Source organism: Mustela lutreola, chromosome 5 (assembly GCF_030435805.1).
Source record: "Mustela lutreola isolate mMusLut2 chromosome 5, mMusLut2.pri, whole genome shotgun sequence".
Taxonomy (NCBI): Eukaryota; Metazoa; Chordata; class Mammalia; order Carnivora; family Mustelidae; genus Mustela; species Mustela lutreola.
In genome coordinates, this window is record NC_081294.1 from 72868429 (window position 1) to 72892124 (window position 23696).

The 23696-nt window shown below is 38.5% G+C and overlaps 1 protein-coding gene across 3 annotated transcripts; it reads left to right on the forward strand.

Moving 5' to 3' along the window:
* Positions 1-23552, forward strand: UBE2B (ubiquitin conjugating enzyme E2 B). 3 transcript variants are annotated; one of them, XM_059174587.1, is made up of 7 exons: positions 1-186; positions 2284-2364; positions 3868-3893; positions 8148-8237; positions 12577-12665; positions 13763-13901; positions 20064-23552. In XM_059174587.1, exons 1-6 carry the CDS (start codon positions 143-145, stop codon positions 13889-13891), a joined length of 459 nt encoding a protein of 152 aa, XP_059030570.1. In that variant the 5' UTR covers positions 1-142; the 3' UTR covers positions 13892-13901; positions 20064-23552. The 3 variants fall into 3 exon arrangements, with proteins under 3 accessions (XP_059030570.1, XP_059030571.1, XP_059030569.1); XM_059174588.1 differs by lacking the exon at positions 20064-23552 and adding an exon at positions 16427-17141; XM_059174586.1 differs by lacking the exon at positions 20064-23552 and having other exon boundaries at positions 2-186; positions 13763-15103.
* The last annotated feature ends 144 nt before the right edge of the window (positions 23553-23696 follow it).

Genomic DNA, 23696 nt, shown 5'->3' on the forward strand with positions numbered 1-23696 from the left:
GCGGAGGGAGACGTCATTGCAGGGTTGTTTGTGCAGCCTCGGCGGCGGCGGTGACCCTCAGTGATTCGGCCGCCGCGCCGGGGGGTGGGGGGGCTGCGCGGGACTCTTTTCTTTCAGACTGACCGCGGGGCAGCTGGGGAGCATGTCGACTCCGGCCCGGAGGAGGCTCATGCGGGATTTCAAGCGGTAAGGGCCCTCATCTTCGCCTGGTTGAAGGCTCCTCCCCATAGCTGTGGGGCTGCAGGGCGGGGATCCGGGACATTTTCCTCTCATAACCCTATGAGGGCCGACCGTGGGCCCAGCGGTACCGACGGAAGCCCAGTCCTAACCCGCATTCGCACTCCCCCATCCTTGCTTGCTCATTCTTCCGACGCAAGAAATTTTGATTACCGCCCCCCGCCCCCAGAGGTAGAAAGATGGCTGTGGTCTGTCCAAGGATTCCCCGCTGCCCACTTGGGTCAGCTGCGCGACGTTGGCCCTAGAGCTCAAGCCTCATCTCTGCGCCCTTGCATCCTGTCGTGTCCGCCCCTGTCCCCCAGAAGCCGATCCTTGCAGAATCTTTTTTCTTGCTTGCTGCACCAGTTTTCCCGGATAGCCCTGCGGTCTTCGCTGAGGGGCCGGGTTGGGGCGAAAAGCGCCCCTCCCATTCTTTCTGCAGTGAGGGTGGGGTCTGCTGCGCGAGGTCCGGAGGTTGTTAACCCATCTTCCGAAACCCGACTCTCCCTCACCCGCCCGAAAGGACCTTGAGAACTGGCTTAGAGACCTGGGACTCGGGCTGGCAGCCCGGGATGCCAGTGCCTTCTGGAACTCAGCTCTGTGGCCTGATGTCTAAAGCCCTATCTATAGCCTCCAAAGTCTGGAAAAATGCCTTCTTGGAGACTGGCGCTAACCCGATACTCCCTGGGCCTCCTTTTGTAAAATAGGGTTTTGTTAGGTGGTGCTTGGGTTAGTGAGGAGGAATTGACTTTTTTTCAGTTGTTTACCTTTGATTGAATGCTTGGAGGTACGGGGGGAAAATGAGAAAACTTAGCATTACGATCCACTGCACATTTTTTAGTGTGGTTTGTTTTTGTTTTTCTGGAGAGATCTGCCCTGATTGAGACAAAATATCTAGTATAAAAACTTAGGTTAGCTGCTCAGGAAGTAACCTTTCAACTTCGCCATTATAAGGGCATAGGTGAGGCATTTGGAGGCCGTTCTTTTGGGCTTTGGGCAGTTTTATCATTGAATGTATTTGTAATTAGCCGTTTACCTTTGGTGGGCGAGAAGCAGCCTTATTCTTTAAAGGCTTCTAGTTGTCGTGGCTTGATGTGTTTGAGCCTGACTGAAAACTATTTGAAAAGCCTAATTCAAAGTATCATGTCCTATGACAATCACTACATACAGATATGTGTATAAAGAGTCTCGTTTATTTTTCTGTTGAAATGACAGCCTTTGCAAGGAGATGCTCTGTTTGGTGCAAAAGTTGTCTTCTCCAGCTTAAAATCAAATTTCATGTTAACTCCGATGAGTGAAAGCCATGTAATAAAACTTCCAGTTTATGTCCATTGTTGCTCTGGTTTCTTACTGCCCATCTCCACAGGGCTCCTTTGGTAGTTTTCCAAGGGTTTTCAGGTTATGAGAATTTGATTGTGACAGATGTTGGAAGGTAGCCTTGTATCGGGTCAACTGATAGGAGAGGTAGATTTAGCTGTAGTGCAGATCTTTAAAATAGGGGCAGATGAAAAACATAACTGAGGCTTGATTATTTTAAAAGCTATTGGTAATTGAAGCAAATGGATTAAAGCTACTCTCCTGCTTAAAACTAGTTTGCTAATTAAATTGAATATTAGTGTTTTCAGCCATTTAATGTTTGCCTTGGTGTGGGGGATTGGTGGCCATGTTGCATTGGTAGCAATGGTTTAGACTCACACAGACCGCCTTTTCCATATTTACAGCAGCAAAAAAGATGGTCTGTGAAAATGGTTTTTGCACTTGGGGCTTTTAATTTTTACTGTTAATGGCAGTCTGTATGCATCACTTCCCAAAGATACATCTTGACCTTCATAATCAGAGAGTATTGAGTCCAAAGCTCTTTGGAATTGAGACAGTTTGGAGAGGTATTTAATAAGTATATACGTGGTTGATTGATTTTTAAGTCATATGGTTTAGTCCACCTCAACACAAGAACAAGGAAATGACTTAGTTTGTGTCAAAGTAGGTAGAATAGTCCATAACGGTTCTCTTTGGCCTGCGTAGTGACCTTAATGTTCAACTTTGAAAATTACTACTGTGGATTTCTAGGTTGCAAGAGGACCCACCTGTGGGTGTCAGTGGTGCACCATCTGAAAACAACATTATGCAGTGGAATGCAGTTATATTTGGGTGAGTAGAATGATAAATGATAGGTATAGTAATTCTTTAAGGAAAGTGAATGTGTCAATTAGGCAGAGGCTGAAGTGGAATCAGGGACTCTTACAAAAGCTGCAAATTTTTTAAAAAAATTCTGCGAAGTGTTTTTGCAGTTAAGTAAAATTTGTGTTGGTGTTACTGCCTGTGATTTTATAATCGCTGGGTTTTACCTGATTAAAAATATCATTTGAAACTAAAAAGAAAGGGTAAGTTATTTTGTACAAAATGTACCAAAATGTTTATGCTTGCATTTCATTCTTTTAAAAATACAAAACGACTAAGAATAAAAAAATGCTCAGAGTTTCCAGTGTGGCAAGAATTAACAAAAAATGCTTAATACATTATATATATTGTGAGAATTGCTCTTTTTTTTCTTTCTTTCTTTCTTTTTTTTTTTTTCCCCAATAGAAGCAGGTTGGGGGATGGGAACAGAAGGGCAGAGAGAGAGGGGGAAAAAAATCTCAAGCAGGCTCCACAGCTATTGCCAAGCCCTACACAGGGCTTAGTTTCAACAACCCTAGGATCATGACCTGAGTTTAAATCAAGAGTTGGCTGCTTAACCACATTACATGCTAGGCACCCCACGTATATGCTTCCTGATTTAAAATTTCCTTACGCCTTTTCTTCTGTTTTTCTGGGCTTGGTCTTTCTTTTTTCACGCTTTCCAAAACTAGGGTTTGCACTAAAACTTTAAAGGAAGGAACACCTTCATAAGTGGAATTCTGAGTTGCCATTGAATTAGTTACAAGTTAAATAGTAGTGAAAAGTTAGTTTATTCTAAAGAGATTATATTAAATATTAAATTCAGGCTAACTTGCAAAAAATAATTGAACCTTGATGGTGCTGCTTAGGAAAGATGAAATTGGGATGTGGAGGCAGGGAAAAGATTTAAGCAAAAGAAAGTGAGGTTTCTTCGTTACAGTCAGTTCTGTCTAGCTGTTTTGAACAGAGCTGTTGCTTTGTTGGGAAGCAGGACACTTCGGTTTGGTACAGTTACCTTAAAGGGTATTTCTATCTTATTGTTGTAAACTGAAAATACGAGTATTTTTCTCTTAAGAATACACATTTACAAAATGACTGGTTGGTATTTATGAACTGAATTGTGTGCTAAAATTGTGTGCTAAAACATGAAAACTTAGAAAATAGTTACTCCTTATACCTGTGTCTATAAAAATATAGGGCTAGGATAATACTAAACAATATCTTAAAACTCCACAGGTCATTAAAATGAGCCCCTCTTTCTCTGTTTGAGTTTATCCTTTCCACTCTTAAAAATCAAAAAAACGGGGCACCTGGGTGGCTCAGTTGGGTAGCTGATTCTTGATCTCAGCTCAGATTTTGGATCTCAGGGTCTTAGGATTGGGTCCTATGTTGGGCTCAGCACTGGGCTTGAAGTCTACTTTAGGAGAGAGAAAAAAAAAAATCAGGAAAAGGCAGAATGAAACATCTTTTAATCAGAAATCTTTTCGTTTTCAGACCAGAAGGGACACCCTTTGAAGATGGTAAGTCATTCTCAATTATGTTTTCTGTAGTATTAGAACATTGCTTTTAAGTAGGAAATTATAATACTAACATATCTACCTTAAAACTATTTTCTGTTGTTATTAGGTCAAATTAAAACTAAATAATGCTACTGAGAATTTCTAGTTCATAAAGGTCTTTTCTTTCCACATCAGCTTGACCATCTTCATTGTCAGCTCTTTGTGTCATTTTGGTAATTGGCTGTAGAACTATAGGGCTAGATGGTAGGTTAAAGGAGGATAATCATGCTTTTTTAACATTGTTATCTATGTTGATAAAGTGTTGAACTGAAATTGCTTTTTTTGTTTTTTGTTTTTTAACTGAAATTGTTCTTAAACATATGTAGCTGGGGCATCTGGCTGGCTCAGTTAGTAGAGCGTGTGACTCAGTCACAGGGTTGTAAGGTCAAGCCCCACATTGGGTGCAGAGATTACCTAAAAATAAAAAATTTTTTGAATCTTAAAAAAAAAAGATAACATAGCTGCCAGTAGCTGCATGTACAGCTTACTTTTGATACCCATAAATAGTTAACATTCTGTGGAATCCTTTGCCTCTTAAATTTAGTTTTTCACCAAGAGCCAGAAAAATGGAAAACTGGTTCTGATACATGTTTATAATTGAGCTTTTCATCATTGATTTTAACCAGGTTCTTAGATTTTCCTTAATTATAACATAAAGTTTTAAGAATTGTTGAACAGATTTTTAATGATCAAAATGGCACTAGAACACTAACCCATTGAAGATACTTACACAAAGATACTAAATGTAGGGGCGCCTGGGTGCCTCTTTGGGTTGAGCTTCTGCCTTCAGCTAAGGTCATGATCTCAGGGTCCTGGGATCGAGCCCCACATCGTGCTCTCTGCTCAGTGGGGAGCCTGCTTCCCCTGCTCTCTCTGCCTGCTGCCCTGTCCTGTGATCTCTCTCTCTCCGTCAAATAAAATCTTTAAAAAAAAAAAAAAAGATTGTGCTGTTTTTAAAGACATAACCTGAATGCCTAATAGGGAAAAATGGTTTAGCAAATTTATAATGTATTTAGATTGTGGAATAAACAGTAAGGTAGATCTGGAAATAAGACTCAAGAGACAAAGTTTCAGAATGATACATGTTGCATTACATTTTTACCAAATACAGGGATGCAAGTGTGTGTGTATTAAAGGGTTGTATGAACACACTTTTCAAAGTGGTTACCACTAAGGTGGGGATAAGGAATGGAAGAGAAGTACTTAAGGACTTCAGCTTTTTGCATATAGGGGGTTCTTGGGTAGTCCATGAACCCCTTCTTTTAGTCCCTAAGACTGTTCCATGGATTCTTTGTAATTAAAACTGTCTTTACACCAACACTAAGACATTTGCCCTTTTTACTGTATCAGCATTTGTACTGGTGATACAGAAACATAAGTTGCTAAAACTGGACCTATGTAGTTTAGTATCCTGGCCCAGATCAACACAGTGGCTCTAAACTGTACTAATAGTCGCTTTATTTATTTATTTATGAATTTAAAATTTGTTTAGTTTAGTTTTTTTTTGAGGGGGGGGTAAAAGTAATCTCTATACCCAACGTGCAGGGCTCAAACCTACAACCCTGGGATCAAGAGCCTCATGCTCCACCAACAGAGCCAGCCAGGTGCCCATGTTCTTTGCATTTTTAAAAACTGCCACTTTCACTTAAAATTTTTTTGTCTTGATTGCAAAAAGAAATAAATGTTCTTGTTGAAGAATAGATACTATTACCATTCTGACCCTTGGGTATACATTCTTAAAATATTCTGTGTGATGAAGCAGAAAGTATGCATAAAACACTTCTTGTAATGATTTTCTGGAGGAAAAGCACTTCTGCAGTTGTTTGAGTTGCAACTTAAACTTATTTTCATGGAACATTTTTACTTGAATGAATGAGAGACAAACTGATAATTTAGATTCGACTGTTTGGCAGACGTACTGTTTGGCAGACATACTGTTTGGCAGACATACTCAAGTGATTGAAGTGAGCTGTTAGTTAGATCAAGGAAAGTGACAGTATTGTTGCTACTGATAAAGTAACCTTTCCCAGTACTTCAAGACATCTCGGATAACATCAGTAGGTGGTATTACCTAATTGTGATTTGTTTTTGGATAGTATTTAATGAAATGCCCCAAGGTTTACAACAATTGTATCATTCATTGAACCAATATTTTCTGAATGACCAGTGTATAATAGAAAATTAGGGATGAATCAGACATTTATGCAGCTTGTAACAGATTTTGGTGTAACTGATGCAAAAATGTGTGTGATTTCAGATTCTACATTGCAATTAACCCTTAAAAACCTACCACTTTCTTACTATAGTAATCAAAAAGGAATATTTACAATTATCTGAAAAAAATAGGAAAATACTTTTTTCACTTACATATTTTTGTGAGACTTTGTTTTCTTCAGCCTCCTCCCAGAACAGCATATTGCAACTGATAAAATGTAGAAGCAGCTGAGAGAGTCCAGCTGTCTTCTCTTAAGCCAGTCATTAAAGAGAATTGCAAAAATATGAGACAGTGCTAAGCCTCTCACTAACTTGGTGGGGAAACACATTACTTTTCATTAAATGTCATTTAAGTTAATGTGTAGTGAGTTTACAGTAATGAATGAATGAATATTTGGAAAAATTTTCTGGGTTATGGTGCCTGGCTGGCTCAGTCGGTAGAGCACGTGACTCTTGATCTTGGTCATGAGTTAGAGCCTCACACTGAGCATAGAAATTACTTAAAAAATTCATGAGTTAAATATGTCTAGTGTAAGAAATACTGATAGTTACATTCAGCAGTGTGCTGGAGGCAGTTTGTACTGATTCATAACAGATTGTTAAAAATTGGGAATTTTTGCAAGTTAGTTATTGAGGAGCCAGTATTTAAAAATGAAATTATTTTTCATTTTTGGTGGAAATCTGTAAAATGGTATGCTGTCATATGTGTCCCTTCCCAGCTTCACCTTCAGTTGACTTCCCATTGGAAGTTTGGGAATAAGAATATAAAGGGGTCCTGAGACTCCATAAAGTGGGCAGAAAAAAACTTGAAAATTGCTGTTCATATTTGTGTGGGCTGAAATTTTTTACAGTAAGTTTTTTTAATTAAAGCAAATTAAAATGTACACTTTGAAAATACATAAAGACTATCTTCACTATTTAACTGTACTTTTCATAACAACTCTGATGTATTCAGAGTATGAAATAGATAACCACTTTTGATTTTGTGTATATCTTTGGCTTCCCTAATCCCAGATTTCCAGCAGCAAAAACAATGTAAAAAGGTAGAGGCTGTATACCAAATATATAGATAAAATATTGGATAAAATAAATACAAGAATGGATTTTTGTTTTGTTTTTTAAAACTACATTGTTGAAAACGGGATGAACCTTCTAGAGACATCTGGAATGGTTTAAACTTTTTTATTGACTTCATTAAGAATAAGTCTTGATTTTACTGAGTATGTCCAAGGGGTTGTAGGTAGAACACCTCTCCAACCTTCAGGTGGATGTCCTCAAAATAAAAGAACTCTGGATAGTGAATAAACAGGATAGAAATCTAGAAAAACATAGAAAACCCCAGTAATAATGGTTATTTCTGCAAAATAGAATTAGAGTTGAGAGTTCTACTTTGTACGCTGTGAACAGATTGACTTTGTTAGAATGCATAATTTTTTTAAAATCCTGTCTGTACTGACCATAAAATACCACTTTACAAGAGTGTATGTACCATGTTGGACTATAACCACAGTAGGCAGTTACATTAATACTTACTGGTTCTTGGCATATTTGAGTGAAAGGATTTGTAAGGGGATGGAAAAGACCTTTCAGAGTGATGTCCATGCCTCTGATCGAAGTCCTTTGTCATGTGGTAGTTAGCCCTTCTTAAAATCCTTTGGCATACCCCCTTCTAAGCTATAATAAACTAGCTGTAGTTTCCCAAATGTGCATTTTAGATTTCAGTAGCTAGGGCCAAATTGCCTTCCAAAAATATGGCAGTTTAACATTCCCACCCAATAGCACATGAAAGTGTGTGTTCCCAAGTGCTTGCCAGTGCTGTGTGTTACCAGTCTAACGTAAATCAAAGTATATTTCATATGTTTTATGTGCTAAGCCAGAATTGACATTACTTTTTGTGTGGTTGTACAAAAACCAGTATGGGTTGGGAATTCATTGATGAAGAGTTTAAAAAGTAATGCTTTTCTTTACCATAATTATTCTGATTTTTTTTTTTCTATCTAGGTACTTTTAAACTAGTAATAGAATTTTCTGAAGAGTATCCAAATAAACCACCAACTGTTAGGTTTTTATCCAAAATGTTTCATCCAAATGGTAAGTAACATTTTATTATACTCTATAAATGATGGGGGGGAAAGAGTTCTTTCCTTCCTTTTAGGCCTTGCCCCATAACTCTTACTGCAACAGGCCACTTCAGGATGTTGCTTCCATGTCAGTATTAGCTACGTTTTTGTAGCCTAAAATCTTTAGAAGGTTCCAAATTTCAGGTAAAGTTGTTTTGTCTTAATACTTTTGATTTTAAAATAATACTATTTATTTGTAGAAATAGAAGGATACCAAAAAATTTTTGCTTAAAATTTAGCTTTTTAAAAAAATTTAGCCTGGGTGGTTCACTGGGTTAAGCCTCTGCTTTCGGCTCAGGTCAGGATCTCAGGGTCCTGAGATCAAGCTCCGCCTCGGGCTCTCTGCTCAGTGGGAGGCCGCCTCCTCCCTCTCTCTCTCTGCCTACTTGTGATCTCTCTATCAAATATAAATAAATAAATAAAAATCTTTTAAAAATACAAAGAGGGCACCTGGGTGGCTCATTTGGTTGAGTGTCTTTGGCTTGCCTCGTGATCCCACGGTCCTGGGATCAGCTACATTGGGGTCCCTGCTCAGTAGGGAGTCTGCTTCTCCCTTTAACCTTTCCCCCCTTGTGATCTCTTCCCCCTCCCTCTCTCCCCCCTCAAATAAATAAAATCTAAAAATAATAAGTACAAATAAATGCTTGTACAAAATTGAGATCATATTGTATGTAATTAAGTAACATTTTTATGAACTGTGAATATCTTTCCTTATTAAATATTCTTTTGCATCATTCTTAATGGCTGCATAAATGTTCTGTGAGGTTACCATAATCAGTCTGTCCAGTTTTTGGTGATTTTCAGGGTTTTTTAAAGATTTTATTTTTTAGGGGCACCTGGGTGGCTCGCTCAATGGGTTAAAGCCTCTGCCTTCAGCTCAGGTCATTATCTCAGGGTCCTGAGCTCGAGCCCTGCCTCCGTCAGGCTCTCTGCTCAGTGGGAGGCCTGCTTCTCCCTCTCTCTCTACCTGTCTCTCTGCTTCCTTGTGATCTCTGTCAAATAAAATCTTTTTAAAAATATTTTTTATTTTGAGAGAGAGTGCAAGTTCGGGGGGAGGGGTGCAAAGAGGGGGAGAGTGAGAATTTTTTTTTTTAAGATTTTATTTATTTACAGAGATCACAAGTAGGCAGAGAGGCAGGCAGAGAGTGAGAGGGAGAAGCAGGCTCCTGGCTGAGCAGAGAGCCCGATGCAGGGCTTGATCCCAGAACCATGAGATCATAACCAGAGCCGAAGGCAGAGGTTTAACCCACTGAGCCACCCAGGTGCCCCAAGATTGAGAATCTTAAGCAGGCTTCATGTTCAAGGTGGAGCCTATCATGGGGCTCTATCTCATGATATTAAACTGAATATTAATAACTTAATATTAATATAATTTAATATTAAACAATATTAAGATCAAGACCTGAGCCAAAATCAAGATTCGGTTCCCAGCCAAGTGCCCCAGGTTGTTTGTAAGTTTAATTGGCACTTAGAACATTCTTGAAAATCTTCCCAAATAACCATGAATATTATTATAGAACAAGTTTTTAGAAGTGGGATTACTGGGTCAAAGGTTCGTACGTTTTTAAGGGTTTTTTTAAGTACAGTTTTTTATTTTTTCTATCATTCCTATTTTTATGTGGAGAAATAAATTTTTTTATTTACATTTTAAGATTTCATTTATTTATTCGACACAGAGAACACAAGCAGGGGCAGGGGCAGGCAGAGAGGGAGAAGCAGGCTTCCTGAGGAGCAGGGAGCTTAATGTGGGTCTCAGTCCCAGGACTCTGGGATCATGACCTGAGCTCAAGGCAGATGCCTAACCAGCTGAGCCACCCAGGCACCCCTGGAGAAATTTTTTATTCCTGTTTTCCATGATTTCTGACTGACTCTTTGTAATTAAATCTGCTCTTCTATAATTTCCTGTTTACTTCTAATACATGTATATTCCTGGATTATAAATTACTGTACAAAAGACTTTCCAAAATATTTAAGCTTTCCTTTCTGTAACCTTGGCTCATTTAAATATGGTCTTCCCCATCAGTTAACTTACTTTCAGAAGGAGTCACTTAATATTTATTCCACTGTAATCAAAAACTTACTACTGAATTGACCCACAATGTAGTAAGAAGGCTCTGTAAATGAAGGTGGGAAAGACTGTACAATGTGCCAGGGGTTCTGTGTATGGAGGTATGGTATTTTCATCCTTGGGGAAACAGTGTATTTGATTATTTCTTACTCCTTCGTAATAGTGGTTTCCCTTTTTTTCTTTTACTGGTACTTTTTTATTAACTTTCTGATACACTTTTTAAGCATCTTTATTTGAAATATAATTCATATATTATGCTGTTCATTCATCTAAATTTTACAGTTCAGGGGTTTTTAGTACATTGAGTTGTACAACTGTCACCATATCAATTTTAGAACATTTTTCTCATTCTCTCCCAAAAATTCTGTGACAGTTGGCAATCACTCCCCTTTATCCCAGCACCCTAGCCCTAGGCAGTCCTATTTTCTTACCTCTGTAGATTTGCCTGTACTGGACGTTTCTTATAAATGAAATCCTGTAATACATGTGGTCTTTTGTGACTGACTGCTTTCAGCTAGCATAGTTTTCAGGGTTCATCTGTGTTGTAATTGTATTCCTTTCCTTTTATTGCTGAAGGAAATTTCATTATTTGGATATATACTGTATCTTGTTTATCTATTCATTAGTTGATGGATGCTTGATTTCTGGTTTACTTTTGGATTATTTCTTAGAAATAGTTACTAGTTCAAAACTTTAAAAATCATTTTGTACTTTTATGGGTCTTACAGAGGTGATAATTGTTTTTTAGACCCGCTAAGTTTGATGTTCCTGTGGGATAGATAATAAGACACTAAGCTGTGCTGTTTTTTTGTTTGTTTTTTTTTTTTTTAAGATTTTATTTATTTATTAGAGAGTGAGCACATGCAGGGGGAATAGCAGGCAGAGGGAGAAGTGGACTTCCTGCTGAGCAGGGAGCCTAATGTGGCATAAATACTTGAAATCAATATTTGAAAATTGTGGGACTTGATCCCAGAACCCAGGATCATGACCTGAGCCGAAGGCAGCTGCTTAACTGATTGAACCACCCAGGCATCCCACTTAGGCTCTCTAAAACTAGTAACTGTAAGTAGCTAGCACATGGATGGTCATTGAGGCCATGAGAGTGAAGAACATCACCCTGAGGGTGTACACTGGGCCAGAAGAAAAAGGATGGAGGATAGAGAGAGCCCTGAGAAATGACAATATTTAAGTATAATTTGCCTCCTCTCTCCCAAAAAGCCTTACTTACTCTTGTCTTTATGTAAGATGATCAGGCTTGCTCAGTGAAGCTTTCCAAAGTTGGCAGTATCTGTAACATTAAATGCATTTATCCTTGTCAATGTAGCATTTCTACTTTTGGAAATACGTCATGTAGACATAGAGTCTCACAAGAGGGTAAAAATTTATGTTCGTTGTATTTTCACATAATCAGTTCAAGAGGGGAAAAAACTTCCCAAATGTTAGAATTTAAACGTGTTAATCACTGGATTTTTATTTTTTGATTATGAAAGGAATGCATTCTCATTATAAAAGAAATCATAAAATGCAAGAATCCTGTTACTTAGAACCAGGACTTAAATTTGGCATTTAGTCTTACAAATGTTTTTGTAACTACACAGACTTCAAATGAAAACAATTATACTTCAAATGAAAATACTTAAAACATTTTGTAAAAAATGTCATTTTCCTCTAAAATTTGAAAACTTATTAAGGTGGTCTACATTGTGGATGTCTTTCTGTATCAGTTAACAGAGGGTAGATGTGTATCTTTTCTGTTGGCTACATTGGTATTGATTATATAAATGTACTGTTATCCAGTCACCTCTTTAGGTCCATAAACAGTATATAAACACTTATAAATCGTATCATAGTGAACTCTTCCTATAAATAAAACTTCATGTGTCTACATTTATTTCTTTTAGGAATAATTTCTGGGAGAGTAATTATGATGTCAAAAAATAAGGTGTTTGGTTTTTTTTTTTTTCAAGAGCTTTATTTAAAGAGTTTAGAAATAGAAGATTCAAACCGATAGGCTATAAGGTGGGTGTTGAAAAAATTGAACTCTGACAAAGTTCCCTGATGAAAAGGTGCAAAATAAGAGACCTTAGTTTTAACACTGGTTTTCCTGTGAGACAGGAGGGTTTGGTAACAATGTTCAGAACTTCTGACTGGGCCAAGCATTCTGTTTGTGGTAAAGATTTCTCTTTTAACTGTTAAATATGATAAAGTTAATAGGTAACCAATTTTAGTGTTGTCTTTGCAGTGTATGCTGATGGTAGCATATGTTTAGATATCCTTCAGAATCGATGGAGTCCAACATATGATGTATCTTCTATCTTAACATCAATTCAGGTAAGGGTGTGTTAGGTTGCATGATCATTTTTTTCAAGATTCTGTGGGATACAGGCAGCTCCTTCAGGAGCAGTAGCAGGTAACCAATGGCATAGCCTGGATAAAACCCCACAATTTGCAGACAGCTGGTCTGCTTTTTTGTTAGTGACCACAGTGGATCAAACCCACAGTCATTTTCCTGATCCTTGTGTAAATAAAGTGTTCTCACAGGTAGGTATTTATGCCCATGCAGCATAGCTACAGGATGTGGAAAAGGAAAATACTTCTTAGAAATAGTGAAAGAAAAACCTCTTATCAATACATGATTAGTAATCCAAAAAAAAAAAAGAAATAGGGAAAGATGATTGCTTAGAAAAACCATAGGGACCTCAGGAAACTGAAGTGCAGAGAATCATTAAGTATGATAGCCTATCCAAGAAATCCTATTAAAAAAGAAGAGATCGTGTTACCATTTGCCAAAAACACTGGCAGATTATTTCAGAGTTGACCTTGAATGACAATTTTGGAGAGGTGGAATGAGGGATGTTTTAGTTTATGTGGATGTGAGAGGAGCAGAAGGAAAATTTTGGTTTGTGACCTTTTTTTTTAAAGCTTTTCCTATCATGTTTTATAAACATTGTTTTCAGCTTCCCTATTTCATTCCGTTGCTGCTAGATGTGTATGTTTTCTTGATGAAACAAGATTCTCTATCCAACTTACTGTCAGACATTTGTAACCACAAAAATAGAGTTTAACTTCGGAAAATGTTAGTTGCTATTTCTAGGTATTGTATATTAACCAAATCAAGCTTTTTATTTCTTGGCTAATAGTTCAGTATGTTGAAGAATATTCTTTCCTAATTTCTTTGAAATTAGACGTTTTAAGGCAGTTGAGTACTATGTGTCTTGGAAGTTTCAGTTCTCTAGCAGGAGGAAATTACTGAATTGATCAAGCCATTTCTGAAAGTATTTAAGACCTGAAAATACAGAAGATACACTAATATCTGCCATTTCTTTACTGAGTAATTTGGTTTTCTGTACAACCTGTATGCTCGGTATCTGACCTATGTTAATGTAAAGAATAACTCCACAGATTTTTTCCTTTCTCTTTCCTTCCAGTCTCTGCTGGATGAACCAAATCCAAACAGTCCAGCCAATAGCCAGGCAGCACAGCTTTATCAGGAAAACAAACGAGAATATGAGAAAAGAGTTTCGGCCATTGTTGAACAAAGCTGGAATGATTCATAATAGACAACTGGTCTGTTAATTTTTTTCATCATTGTTGTGTATAATTTACCTCTCAGTAGAAAGGCTAACAAATTTTAAGTGCCACAGGTTTTAAGGATTCTGCAGAAAAAAAAAAAAAGTCCTTCAGTTTAGAACCTACAAAAGCTTGTGTATCTTGATTAATGTACTTTTTATTGCATGGTGTGAACTAAGTTATTGCTTACATAAATTTGTAATATATCCTGTTTGTATTTTTTTCCAAGTGTATAATGTTGGTGTGGAGTTTTCATGACAGAATAATACACATTTTGTAAATCTGTACTTTTTTCAAATATTGAATGCCTTATTTTTGAATTCTTTAGATTTTTAAATTGGAGAAAAGCACTTAAAGTTTTTTATATATGAATATTACATGTAAAGCTGTTAAAATACATAACTTCAGTGCAAGAGACTTTGTCACTTATTTCCTTATCTGTGTAGGAGGGGTTAATAAGTCTCTAGCTCTCCCATCAATTAATAGTTTCATTTCCAATTTCAAAAGAACAGATTTATATTTTATCAAGAAATTCTTCAAATTTGATTCTAACCACCAATTATAATTTCAGACTTTATTTTAAATGTTTGAATGAAACTATATCCATTTCACTTGAGCAATTATAGACATAACTGGTTTGATTCTGTCCAACTCTGTATTTAGGCCACGTGTTACTGTTTTTCATGCACTACTTACTGTTAAACTGTACCTTTCGCAATTTCACAGTTTGTACCTCTACCATGAGGAATTGGCACCTCTACCGGAAACAGAGAACTAATGCAACTTATTTGCTGCTTGATAGCACTTTAAAAGATTTTTGATAATGAAGAAAGTAAAACCATAAACATTTACCAAAATCCATGCCCCACTATTAACTGAGTAAGAATCGGTTGCATTGGTTTAGCAAGGCAGATATTTGGAAGGAATCTTGGTGTAACTGAAAATATTTGAAAACTGCCTTTTAATGCAATTGCATATCTGTTTATTCTGGAAAAATGTTTTAATACCAGGGCCTGCTGAGTTGCTTTCTTTCTCTTGTGGAGATTTTTTTTTTTATCTCCTAAGTTGTATAAAAGTTGTACTGCATCTTAGTTTACTGGATAAATTTAAAACACAGTATTGTAGAAAGCTAATACAAAGCTATCCTATGCCTTCAAATAGTACAGAAAATGGAAAATATACAAGTAAATTCTGTTGAACCACCTGTGTAGTCTTTCTAGTAGTTAAAACAGCTATTTGAGTAACCCCAATATAGTTTCTTGTCCTATTCTTAACTAGTTTAGTAAGCTAACAGTTTCTCTATTGGAAGACGAGGATTGCAGTATCTACAGCTTCTATTTTTTAAGCCAAGTTTAACACTGGAAGGATAAGTGCTGATGTTTCCCTTTAAAAGCTATTACCTGGCAAAATTTTGGGTCAGTGTATGATCCTAGAAGCTTTTCATACAAATAAGAGTCCATTTGCTGGAATGAATGGCCAAAAAAAGAGATGCTTACAGGTACTTCTTGGTCATAGTAAATGTGATGCTTTCATACTCAGCTCTGAGACAAAGTGTAGTTCCTGTAGACATCTAATCCAGTGACAAACTCTTAAAATATACAGTAGATATGAGAGTACTCCCCTCTTACTTCATTAAATGCTATTTGGTTGCTGCTTCAAAAGCTATTTTTATCCTAATATGCTTTCCTTTTCCTATTGAAAAGTGAAATATTTCAAGTATTGATAATTATGGGGGGGTCACATCTCCCTTAACAGGGAGTCGCTGAGCTCCAAGTCCTAAATTCAACACATGCATAAAATTCCTACCTCATCCACATTCCCACTGGAGAAAATTCTTAGGATTCATCTTCTCCCAGTTACTCCTGAACTTTTTTCTTTAGCCTTGGAACAGATTCCTATTTCTTTGGTTGAGTACTAGATGTAAACCTTCAATTTTTACAAGGTTATACCATACAAAAAGTGTTTACTTTTAAACTAGGTAGACTTTATAAATGTGTTGTTACAGCAAGAGGCTAGAACTAACTTGTTTACTTCAGTATGAAGTTGGATTCATGCTAAAGCTGAAATGCATTTGTAATACTTCCTCTGTAACAGTACTTCTGACATAGAATGCTCTGTGTGCATAACACCATTTGAAGCACTTTAACGTATGTGATCACAATTCAGACTTAGAGTAATCCTGTGAGGTAGATACCATTATATTACTGATGAGGAATACAGGTACAGAGAGAATAAGTAAGTGATTTGTTGAAGATAAGCCAGCTAGCAAGTATAGAACTGGGATTTGTACCTGGACAGTCTGGTCTTTTAGCCAAGAAGTAGACTATCCCTCAAGAAATATTAAGATATTGAGTCCAGTTTTAGAAAATCTATTAGACTTAAATATGTCTCTCTCATTTTTTAAAAATGCTTTAGTTGATTTAGACTTTGGGTAGAGACTGGTATCTATCCAGTGAAAAGTTTTCTTGACCACCATTTTCTCTCTCTCTCTTTCTCTCTCTCTTTTTTTTTTTTTAATATAGGTACACTTTCTGGCCTCTGATAGAAAGGACTATAACTTATGACTTATCAATAGACCAATTTTTTTCCCCCCTTCATGGAAATATTCTTGAGTCTGTGCCCCCCCCACACACCCCAATGAAAGTTCCATGAGTAACTTCTGAAACTGACCTAAAAAATCTTACTCCTGTTAAGTAGGTGGAAGGTAGTAGGGAAAAAATTAAAGGTGCCTGTATTTTGTGCTCAGTAAACAAAGTACCTGTCTACTTAATTGATTTATTTAGTACTTGTGAGAAAGAACCCTAGGGCTCATAATGTACAATTTAGAGTTACGTCTGAGGTATTTTGAGCTCTCAGTTCTCCCAGGTTTTAAGAGATAGGGATCAACTTTTTAGTTCTTGGTGGTATTTATTACAATTCCTTTCTGTTGCATTTTGAAATGCAGAGTCCCTGAGGAATCTCAGTTATGTGGGGATTATCATGTAAATAAAGTCAGTAGTTGCAAAGCTATTAAAGGCAAAAGAAATTGCCCATAAGGCAAGGGCCTTATGCCAAAATGGTAGCTCTGTTACTTCAGTTCCCATCTAGTTAGGAAAAAACTGCTGTCAGATAGGAATAAAGATTAGTTTTCTTTAGTTATTCAAGTATGTGGCATGGAGGAAAGATATTAGGAACAGTTTTATTGAGTTTACTTTTTTCTCTGTCCTTTGAAAAAGAATATACAAATGTGTGCCATTCCTCTTTGAGTAATTTTTCCACCTCTCCTCAACCCCAGCTGTATTGGTTTAAAATTTTGTTAATAACTTCTTGAGGTTTTTACATTTCCTATATATAGCATGGGCTAGGGCTTTTTTTAGATTGGGCCAGAAAGACAAATTAGCTGTGTCTTTTGCAAACCTTTTTGAGTATATGACTTCTCAAGCTCAGCAACATTAGCTCCTTTCTGGTTGAAATCAAGAACCCTGGAAGGAGGAACTCCAAGCTTCCTCTTTTTTGGAGGATTTAGCCTTGGGTGAAAAAGCCTGTATGGACTGACTGTCAGAACTGCCACTTAGTTGAGTGGTAAAGCTTGGCCATGTGAGGCTTTTATCAGTAACTTGTACAATAATATGTATGAGAAGACTTCAGAGCCCCTGTGACAAGAAATAATCTTTTAGCTGGTTAGAGAAGTCTTTGTATGGTGACAGTCTTAGCAAGTATGATGCTTCTATAGTCTCTTGGGGAGGGAGGTTAACTACCTAAATTCTTTTCTGGAAGATTGGGATCCTTAAAGCCACTGGGTTGGGTACTTGTCTAGAGGGGATCAAAGCCTATCTATGAAAGGATCTCCTTAGGCCCATCAACCTGTACCATTCAGTTGTCATTCTTCCTGGAATGCCGAAGGATTCTATGGTGTCTTGAAGGCTGCCAAAATGCAAACATTAAGAGCACTTAAGGCAGACCTCTTAGTGCTGCTTCCTGTCTGAAGCTCAAGGTGTAAGTTGCCCTTTCCCTTCCCCCGTTACAAACAAGACCTTTTGCCAAGAATAGCAGAGCCCCCAGCTGAATTGGACTGGCTGCACTCCTGACTAAGAGAATATCAAATACAGCGAGGTTTGCAGAAATTTGGTCTCTGTATAAAGTCATTTTACAAAACTGAGTTGGGAGATTTTATGTTACTGTAGTAGTATGAGTACAAAGACCACAAGGAACTGGAACTTTCTTTTCCTGATAACATCCTGAGGAGAGTATAGGAAAAGAATCAGAGATTTCAGCCCATGTCACCTTCGGCCATATCACCTCCAGAAAAAGATGGATTAGTAATCCTTGCTGTGTTTTAGTGGGTTATGGTTATAGACCTGTACCTGAACGAGTATGTAAGGCTATGGTTTCAAGTCAAGACTCTCTAGAAAAGGCTGCCTTTAGAATGAAGACGATCTCTCTCCCAGGGTTGGGTACAAGGGTTCTTCTGCAAACCAGTAAGATCAGTGAGGGCAATTCTAGGGCTCGGTGACAGGCTGACAAACCCATCTGTTCAGGGAGAAAGTTCCCCTCCCTGGCTTTTGTTAGCCCTTACACATTGATTCTTTGATGGGCTGCATATTCTTTTGCACTCAGCAGCTTGAGAACAGCACAATCCCCATGGCACCTTCTCAAAACCAAGTCTGACAGATCATGCTGTAAGAGCAACAATACAAGTACAGTTCCAAAGGTTGGAATGTAAATCCAAATACTAGGAAACTCCTTTCCAGACACCTGTGGCATTACATGCACAGGCCTAGGCAGGAGGCCGGCAGGTTAGCAGAGGACCTCTAAAGTTCAAGCTCCAAGTCCTCTGGAGACACTGATGAGCATATTCCAGTTTTGTTACAAAAGTAGAATGTAGTCATTAGAAATAATTTGGTAAACACAAAGGTAGAAGGAAGCATGAGTCATTGTCTCACCACCTGAGAAGTTGAAAACAAGTAGTTTAAGGGGAAGTGGGACTATAGGTGATGGATCAAGCCCAACAGTTCCCAGTCAGCTGGAGCCCACAGTTCACACCAAAGATAAAGTCCCATGGGTTTACAAGGTGACATTCAGGTAAGCCTGCCATGCCAGTGCTTGGGCAAAGGCCATGTTCATGGGGAGAGGAGCATATCCACACCCTTCACAAGACCCAGACCCTAGATGCAAGTGGTACAGGGGTTCCAAGGCACATAGTGTTAGGGGAGAACTGCAATGTACCTATAAGGTCTGGCCACGGGCTGACCCCCACCCCCATCCTGGAGGTTTTGCTTCTGCCTCCCTCTCTGGGACTGCCAGACATCTGATTAAGGCTGAATTGTTCAGTGCCTGTTGCCCTTCATTTTGTCAGCATAGCTGAGGACTTAATGGGTGCCAACTCATGACTGGCCCTACCACACAACTGGAACTGATGTGGTCTGCCCTTCTGAAGCCTTGGGGTCAGAGCCTGGTCTTGTGGGGGTGACTGTGGGTGCTCATTTTTCTTTTGTGTAAGTTTTAGTTGAAACATTTTTCCACAGCTTGGCCTCAAAGGGAGAGTAGAGTAGGAGTGAAGCAGGGAGAGCTCACTAAATGCCAGTTACTGAAGGAGAAATTTTTCCACCAAATTCTCCAATAAAGATCAAAGAATCATCCCCCACCTCACAGATCCCTACACAGAGGTGAAGTAAATCAGGAAGAAGGAATTTATCTATCAGTGCACATCTAGGTTCAGTTAAATGTTCTTATTATAAGAAGTTATAAAAGAGAAAGGAAGATGCAGTCCCCGCAGTGAGATTTTGGTGCTAGGATTCACAGCAAAGCAAGGGCTTTAGTCAGTAGGCCCAAACAGTTCAAGGTTGACCTCCTTACAGTTAATCACCCTTTCACTAAACCAGGGAAAGACAAAGTCTGCCTCAAGATGCCCTAATAGCATTTCTCCTAGGCAACTAGGTTGGAAGACCATAATCAAGGTTCTTTTGGGAATCATTTGCCTACCTTTCCTAGGCTGGGAAAGAAGGATGGAACTTGGGCTGGGACCACCCAGGTTATTTCTAAAGAGCCCTCTGCCTGCCAGCACTAAGGAAAAAAACTCTGGTTCACATGTCCATGCCTAAGATATGTTAAGAATTACAGCTCTGTCTAATGGGAACTTAATAATCTCAATTTTTACTTTTCTTATTTTGATTCCCAAAGGTGATGTATTCTTGTTACCCCTGCCGCCTCAGCTGGTCCTGTCTGTGGGCAAGGCTTCAGGCCCACCTCCCTCCCTGACAAGACCACATACGCGAAGGACTCTGCCCCTAATGCTGACATTGTGAGAAAAACTAAACCAAAATGAGAAAGGCAGCCAACATACTGCCACCCTTGGACATGAAAGTCCTAACTTGGAAGGAACAGAGTAAACTTTGGGAAGAAACAGAACCTCATCGGGCTTTTCACTTAAATAAATGAATAAATAGGCTCTTTCACTTGCTTGTTCTTTACTTTAATGAAAAGCAAGCCTAGAGAGATTCTTTTTCTTCCCCAAGGAATATGAATGAAAAATATATATGTAAAATAAAGTTTTAAAATATATTGTTATAGATGTAATACATATTTTATATTTATTTTCTATATATAGAAATACATATATAATCTCCATGAGGGCAAATTTTTTAGTGCACATTCAGTATTCATTAAAGGAAGCAATTTCCATATGACCACAATCTGCTTGAGTTCTAAAACCCTTGCCTCTTAAGATTTGTGTTTAGTCTTAATCCTACAGAACCAAAAGGTGTCCCTTAACTAGTCAAGGATAAGAGCCATGACTAGATGACATGATACCTAGACTACAGTCCTCAGATTCCAGAAGTTGAATCTCCAGACAAAAAGGTACCCAGCAGAGATTTGAGCTGAGCAACAGAGAAACACCAAGTTACCTGACATTTAGAATAATATAAATTTCATTTCAGATGTGACAATGTGTATTTTCAGTGCCCTTTACTACAAATAGCAATGCCTCAGAGGATGGGCAGTGATAATGAATCCTCCCCAGTGCCCATAGAATAGGTAAGCCTCAGGTCCGCATGTATCTTGGAAAATCCTTGCCTCCACAATGGTAGACAATTCATCAGGTGGGCTATAAACTCTATAAAGAATACTGTAAAAAGCAATTTTCTGGTTAATATAAAAGGGTATCACAGTTAACTGAGCACCCTAAACTGTACTGTTAGTACTTGCTCCTCAGAGTCTTAAGACTAAAGTCATTAACAGAAAGGATGCTCTGTAGTTTTTACTTGAGGGTAACAGTTTACCGTGTCCCCTCCTATGATCTCATGTGATTCTTACACCGTGCTGGACAGCACTGCATATATCAAGGCCAGTATCTTGCAGTGAGCTCCAGCTTCAGCATAAGAGTGGGCCATTTTGCCTACACTACAAGGACTGCTGCAATGCAAAAATTTAGATTTCTATGCCACTTTCTATTCTAAAAAAACAAAGGATGAAACTTTAAAATACTGCTTAATTTTATAGATGAGATAGCTACAAAATTTTTAAAAAGATAAGAAGAAAGACAGCTTACGCTGAGGAAATGTTGAGAAAATCCATTAGAAAATGGTTATCAGAAAATCTGCTTTTGATTAACTAGAGACACTGAAGAAGAATGGGGGAGGGGAACATGCAATGAGCACACAATTTAAGCTTGCTTTATGCAATGGATACATTCCTGACAGGATACTATTATTTTAATAGGGCACTGTATCTTAGAAAATAGGATCTGTGATGAGAAACCTGTGAAAGATGCATTTTAAAAGTGAACAGCCCCACTCTGATATTTCTCAACTTGTAAGTTTGGTTTTTAAGCCTCACAAATCTGTGTAGGTAACCAGAATAGAAAGAGGCTAGGCCACATTCGAGGAAGAGGCTGAGGCTCACTGAGCACTGGCTTATCACTGCAATATCTTTTGTCTTTCGCGGCAGTTCTTCTGCATTTCTATGACCTCCATTTCCCAGGTAAGGCTAGGGAGACAAGTGGCTTGCCCGATTAAATCAGAGATCCTGACCTCACTTGGCCTACCCTAGTGATTTGCTACCGATTAGAGCCAGAAGCTGCAGAGATGCGGCCCATCCAAGGTGTGATACTTGTCCTTAGGCTTGAGCAGTGGGTGAGAGGCATCTCACTTGTCTTTTCTTAGGCATCATGCTCCCACAGCCAGCTCTCCTCTTCAACATTCCTGTTTTTTTAGTTATCTGGGTTTACCGGTATGTTCAGCTAAGACAGTGTCCACTGTCTTATTCACCATTATCCCAAATACCAAGCCCAGTGATGAGTGAATTCTGCTGTGACTGTTATATTGCTGACCCCAAATGAAGTCCCTCTCTCAGTATTTATGCCTGGAGGTAAGTTCTTAATGGTGGGTATTAAGTAAATAGAGGGCTTCTGGCTAGCTCAGTTGGTAGTGCATGCAACTCTTGATCTCAAGGTTGTTTAAGTTTGAGCCCCAAATTAGGTGAAGCGATTACTTAAACATGAAATCTTAGGGACACCTGGGTGGCTCAGTCAGTGAAGCATTTCCCTTCAGCTCAATCCAGAGTTCTGGGATCAAATCCTGCATCAGGCTCCTCACTCAGCAGGGAAGCCTGCTTCTCCCTCTGCCTGCTGCTCTTACTGGTGCTCTAACAAATAAAATCTTTAAAAAATATTTTTTTTTAATAAAATAAAATCTTAAAAAACCAATGAATGAGAAGAAGAGGGAGAGGTTAAAGAACAGATACATTAGGGACGCCTAGGTGGCTCAGTTGGTTAAGCGGCTGCCTTCGGCTTGGGTCATGATCCCAGCATCCTGGGATCGAGTCCCACATCAGTCTCTCCGCTGCTTCTCCCTCTGCCTCTGCCCGCCACTCTGTCTGCCTGTGCCCACTCTCTCTGACAAATAAAATTTTTAAAAAAGAAAAGAAAAGAGATAGATAGCATTGCATTAAACAAGTATTTCTTCAGGGGCTATATGCAAGGCAATTCCTTAAGTCTAGAAGACCAAAACCTTCAGGGTCCCTGTAGAAAAAAATAATGTGGGCTTTACTCAGCTGCCTGGGAGACCCTCAAAAAAATGTATAGGTCACCTAGGCTGCCTGGACCAAGCTATGGCATGTGATGTCCATTTTAAAATAAGGCCAGGTGACTTTTTATAAACTGCCCTCTTCCCATGAGCTAGTAGGTACCTGAGACCTATAATTTAATTCTCACTCATCTCTTAAAAAAAAAAGATGAGTGTGTGTGGCCAGTGGACATAAAGATAGCATAAACTTCACAACGAAATAAGGATATTGGGCCACCTAGGTGGTTCAGTCAGTAGAAGTGCCTTTGACTCGGGTCATGATCTCAGGATCCTGGGATCAAGCCCTGAGTCGGGCTCCCTGCTTGGAGTCTCCTTGTCCCTCTTCCTTCTGCCCCCCCCCTCATGCTCTCCTCTCAAATAAATAAAATCTCTTTTTAAGATTTTATTTGACAGAGAGAGGGTGATAAAGCACAAAGGGGGAGCAGGAGAGAGAGAGGGAGATACCGGGTCTCTGCTAAGCAGGGAGCCCGATGCAGGGCTCGATCCTAGGACCCTGAGAACATGACCTGAACTGAAGGCAGACACTTAATCGACTGAGCCACCCAGGTGCCCCTCAAATAAATAAAATCTTAAAAAAAAAAAGAAAGAAAGAAAGAAAGAAGGTCTGGTTTGCCTCAGTGCAGTGTGGGGAAAGACCATAAAACAGAATTAGACTTGGAAACACATTATTGAATAGTCCAAACTGTAAAACTCACTACCTGCAATTATTACAACATTAAAAAAAAAAAAA

Coding starts and splice junctions, on each gene's coding strand:
- UBE2B (XM_059174587.1), top strand. CDS start 143: ATGTCGACTCCGGCCCGGAGGAGGCTCATGCGGGATTTCAAGCG. Junction 2,365..3,867: donor TGGAATGCAGTTATATTTGG/GTGAGTAGAATG, acceptor TTTCGTTTTCAG/ACCAGAAGGGACACCCTTTG. Junction 8,238..12,576: donor CAAAATGTTTCATCCAAATG/GTAAGTAACATT, acceptor TTGTCTTTGCAG/TGTATGCTGATGGTAGCATA.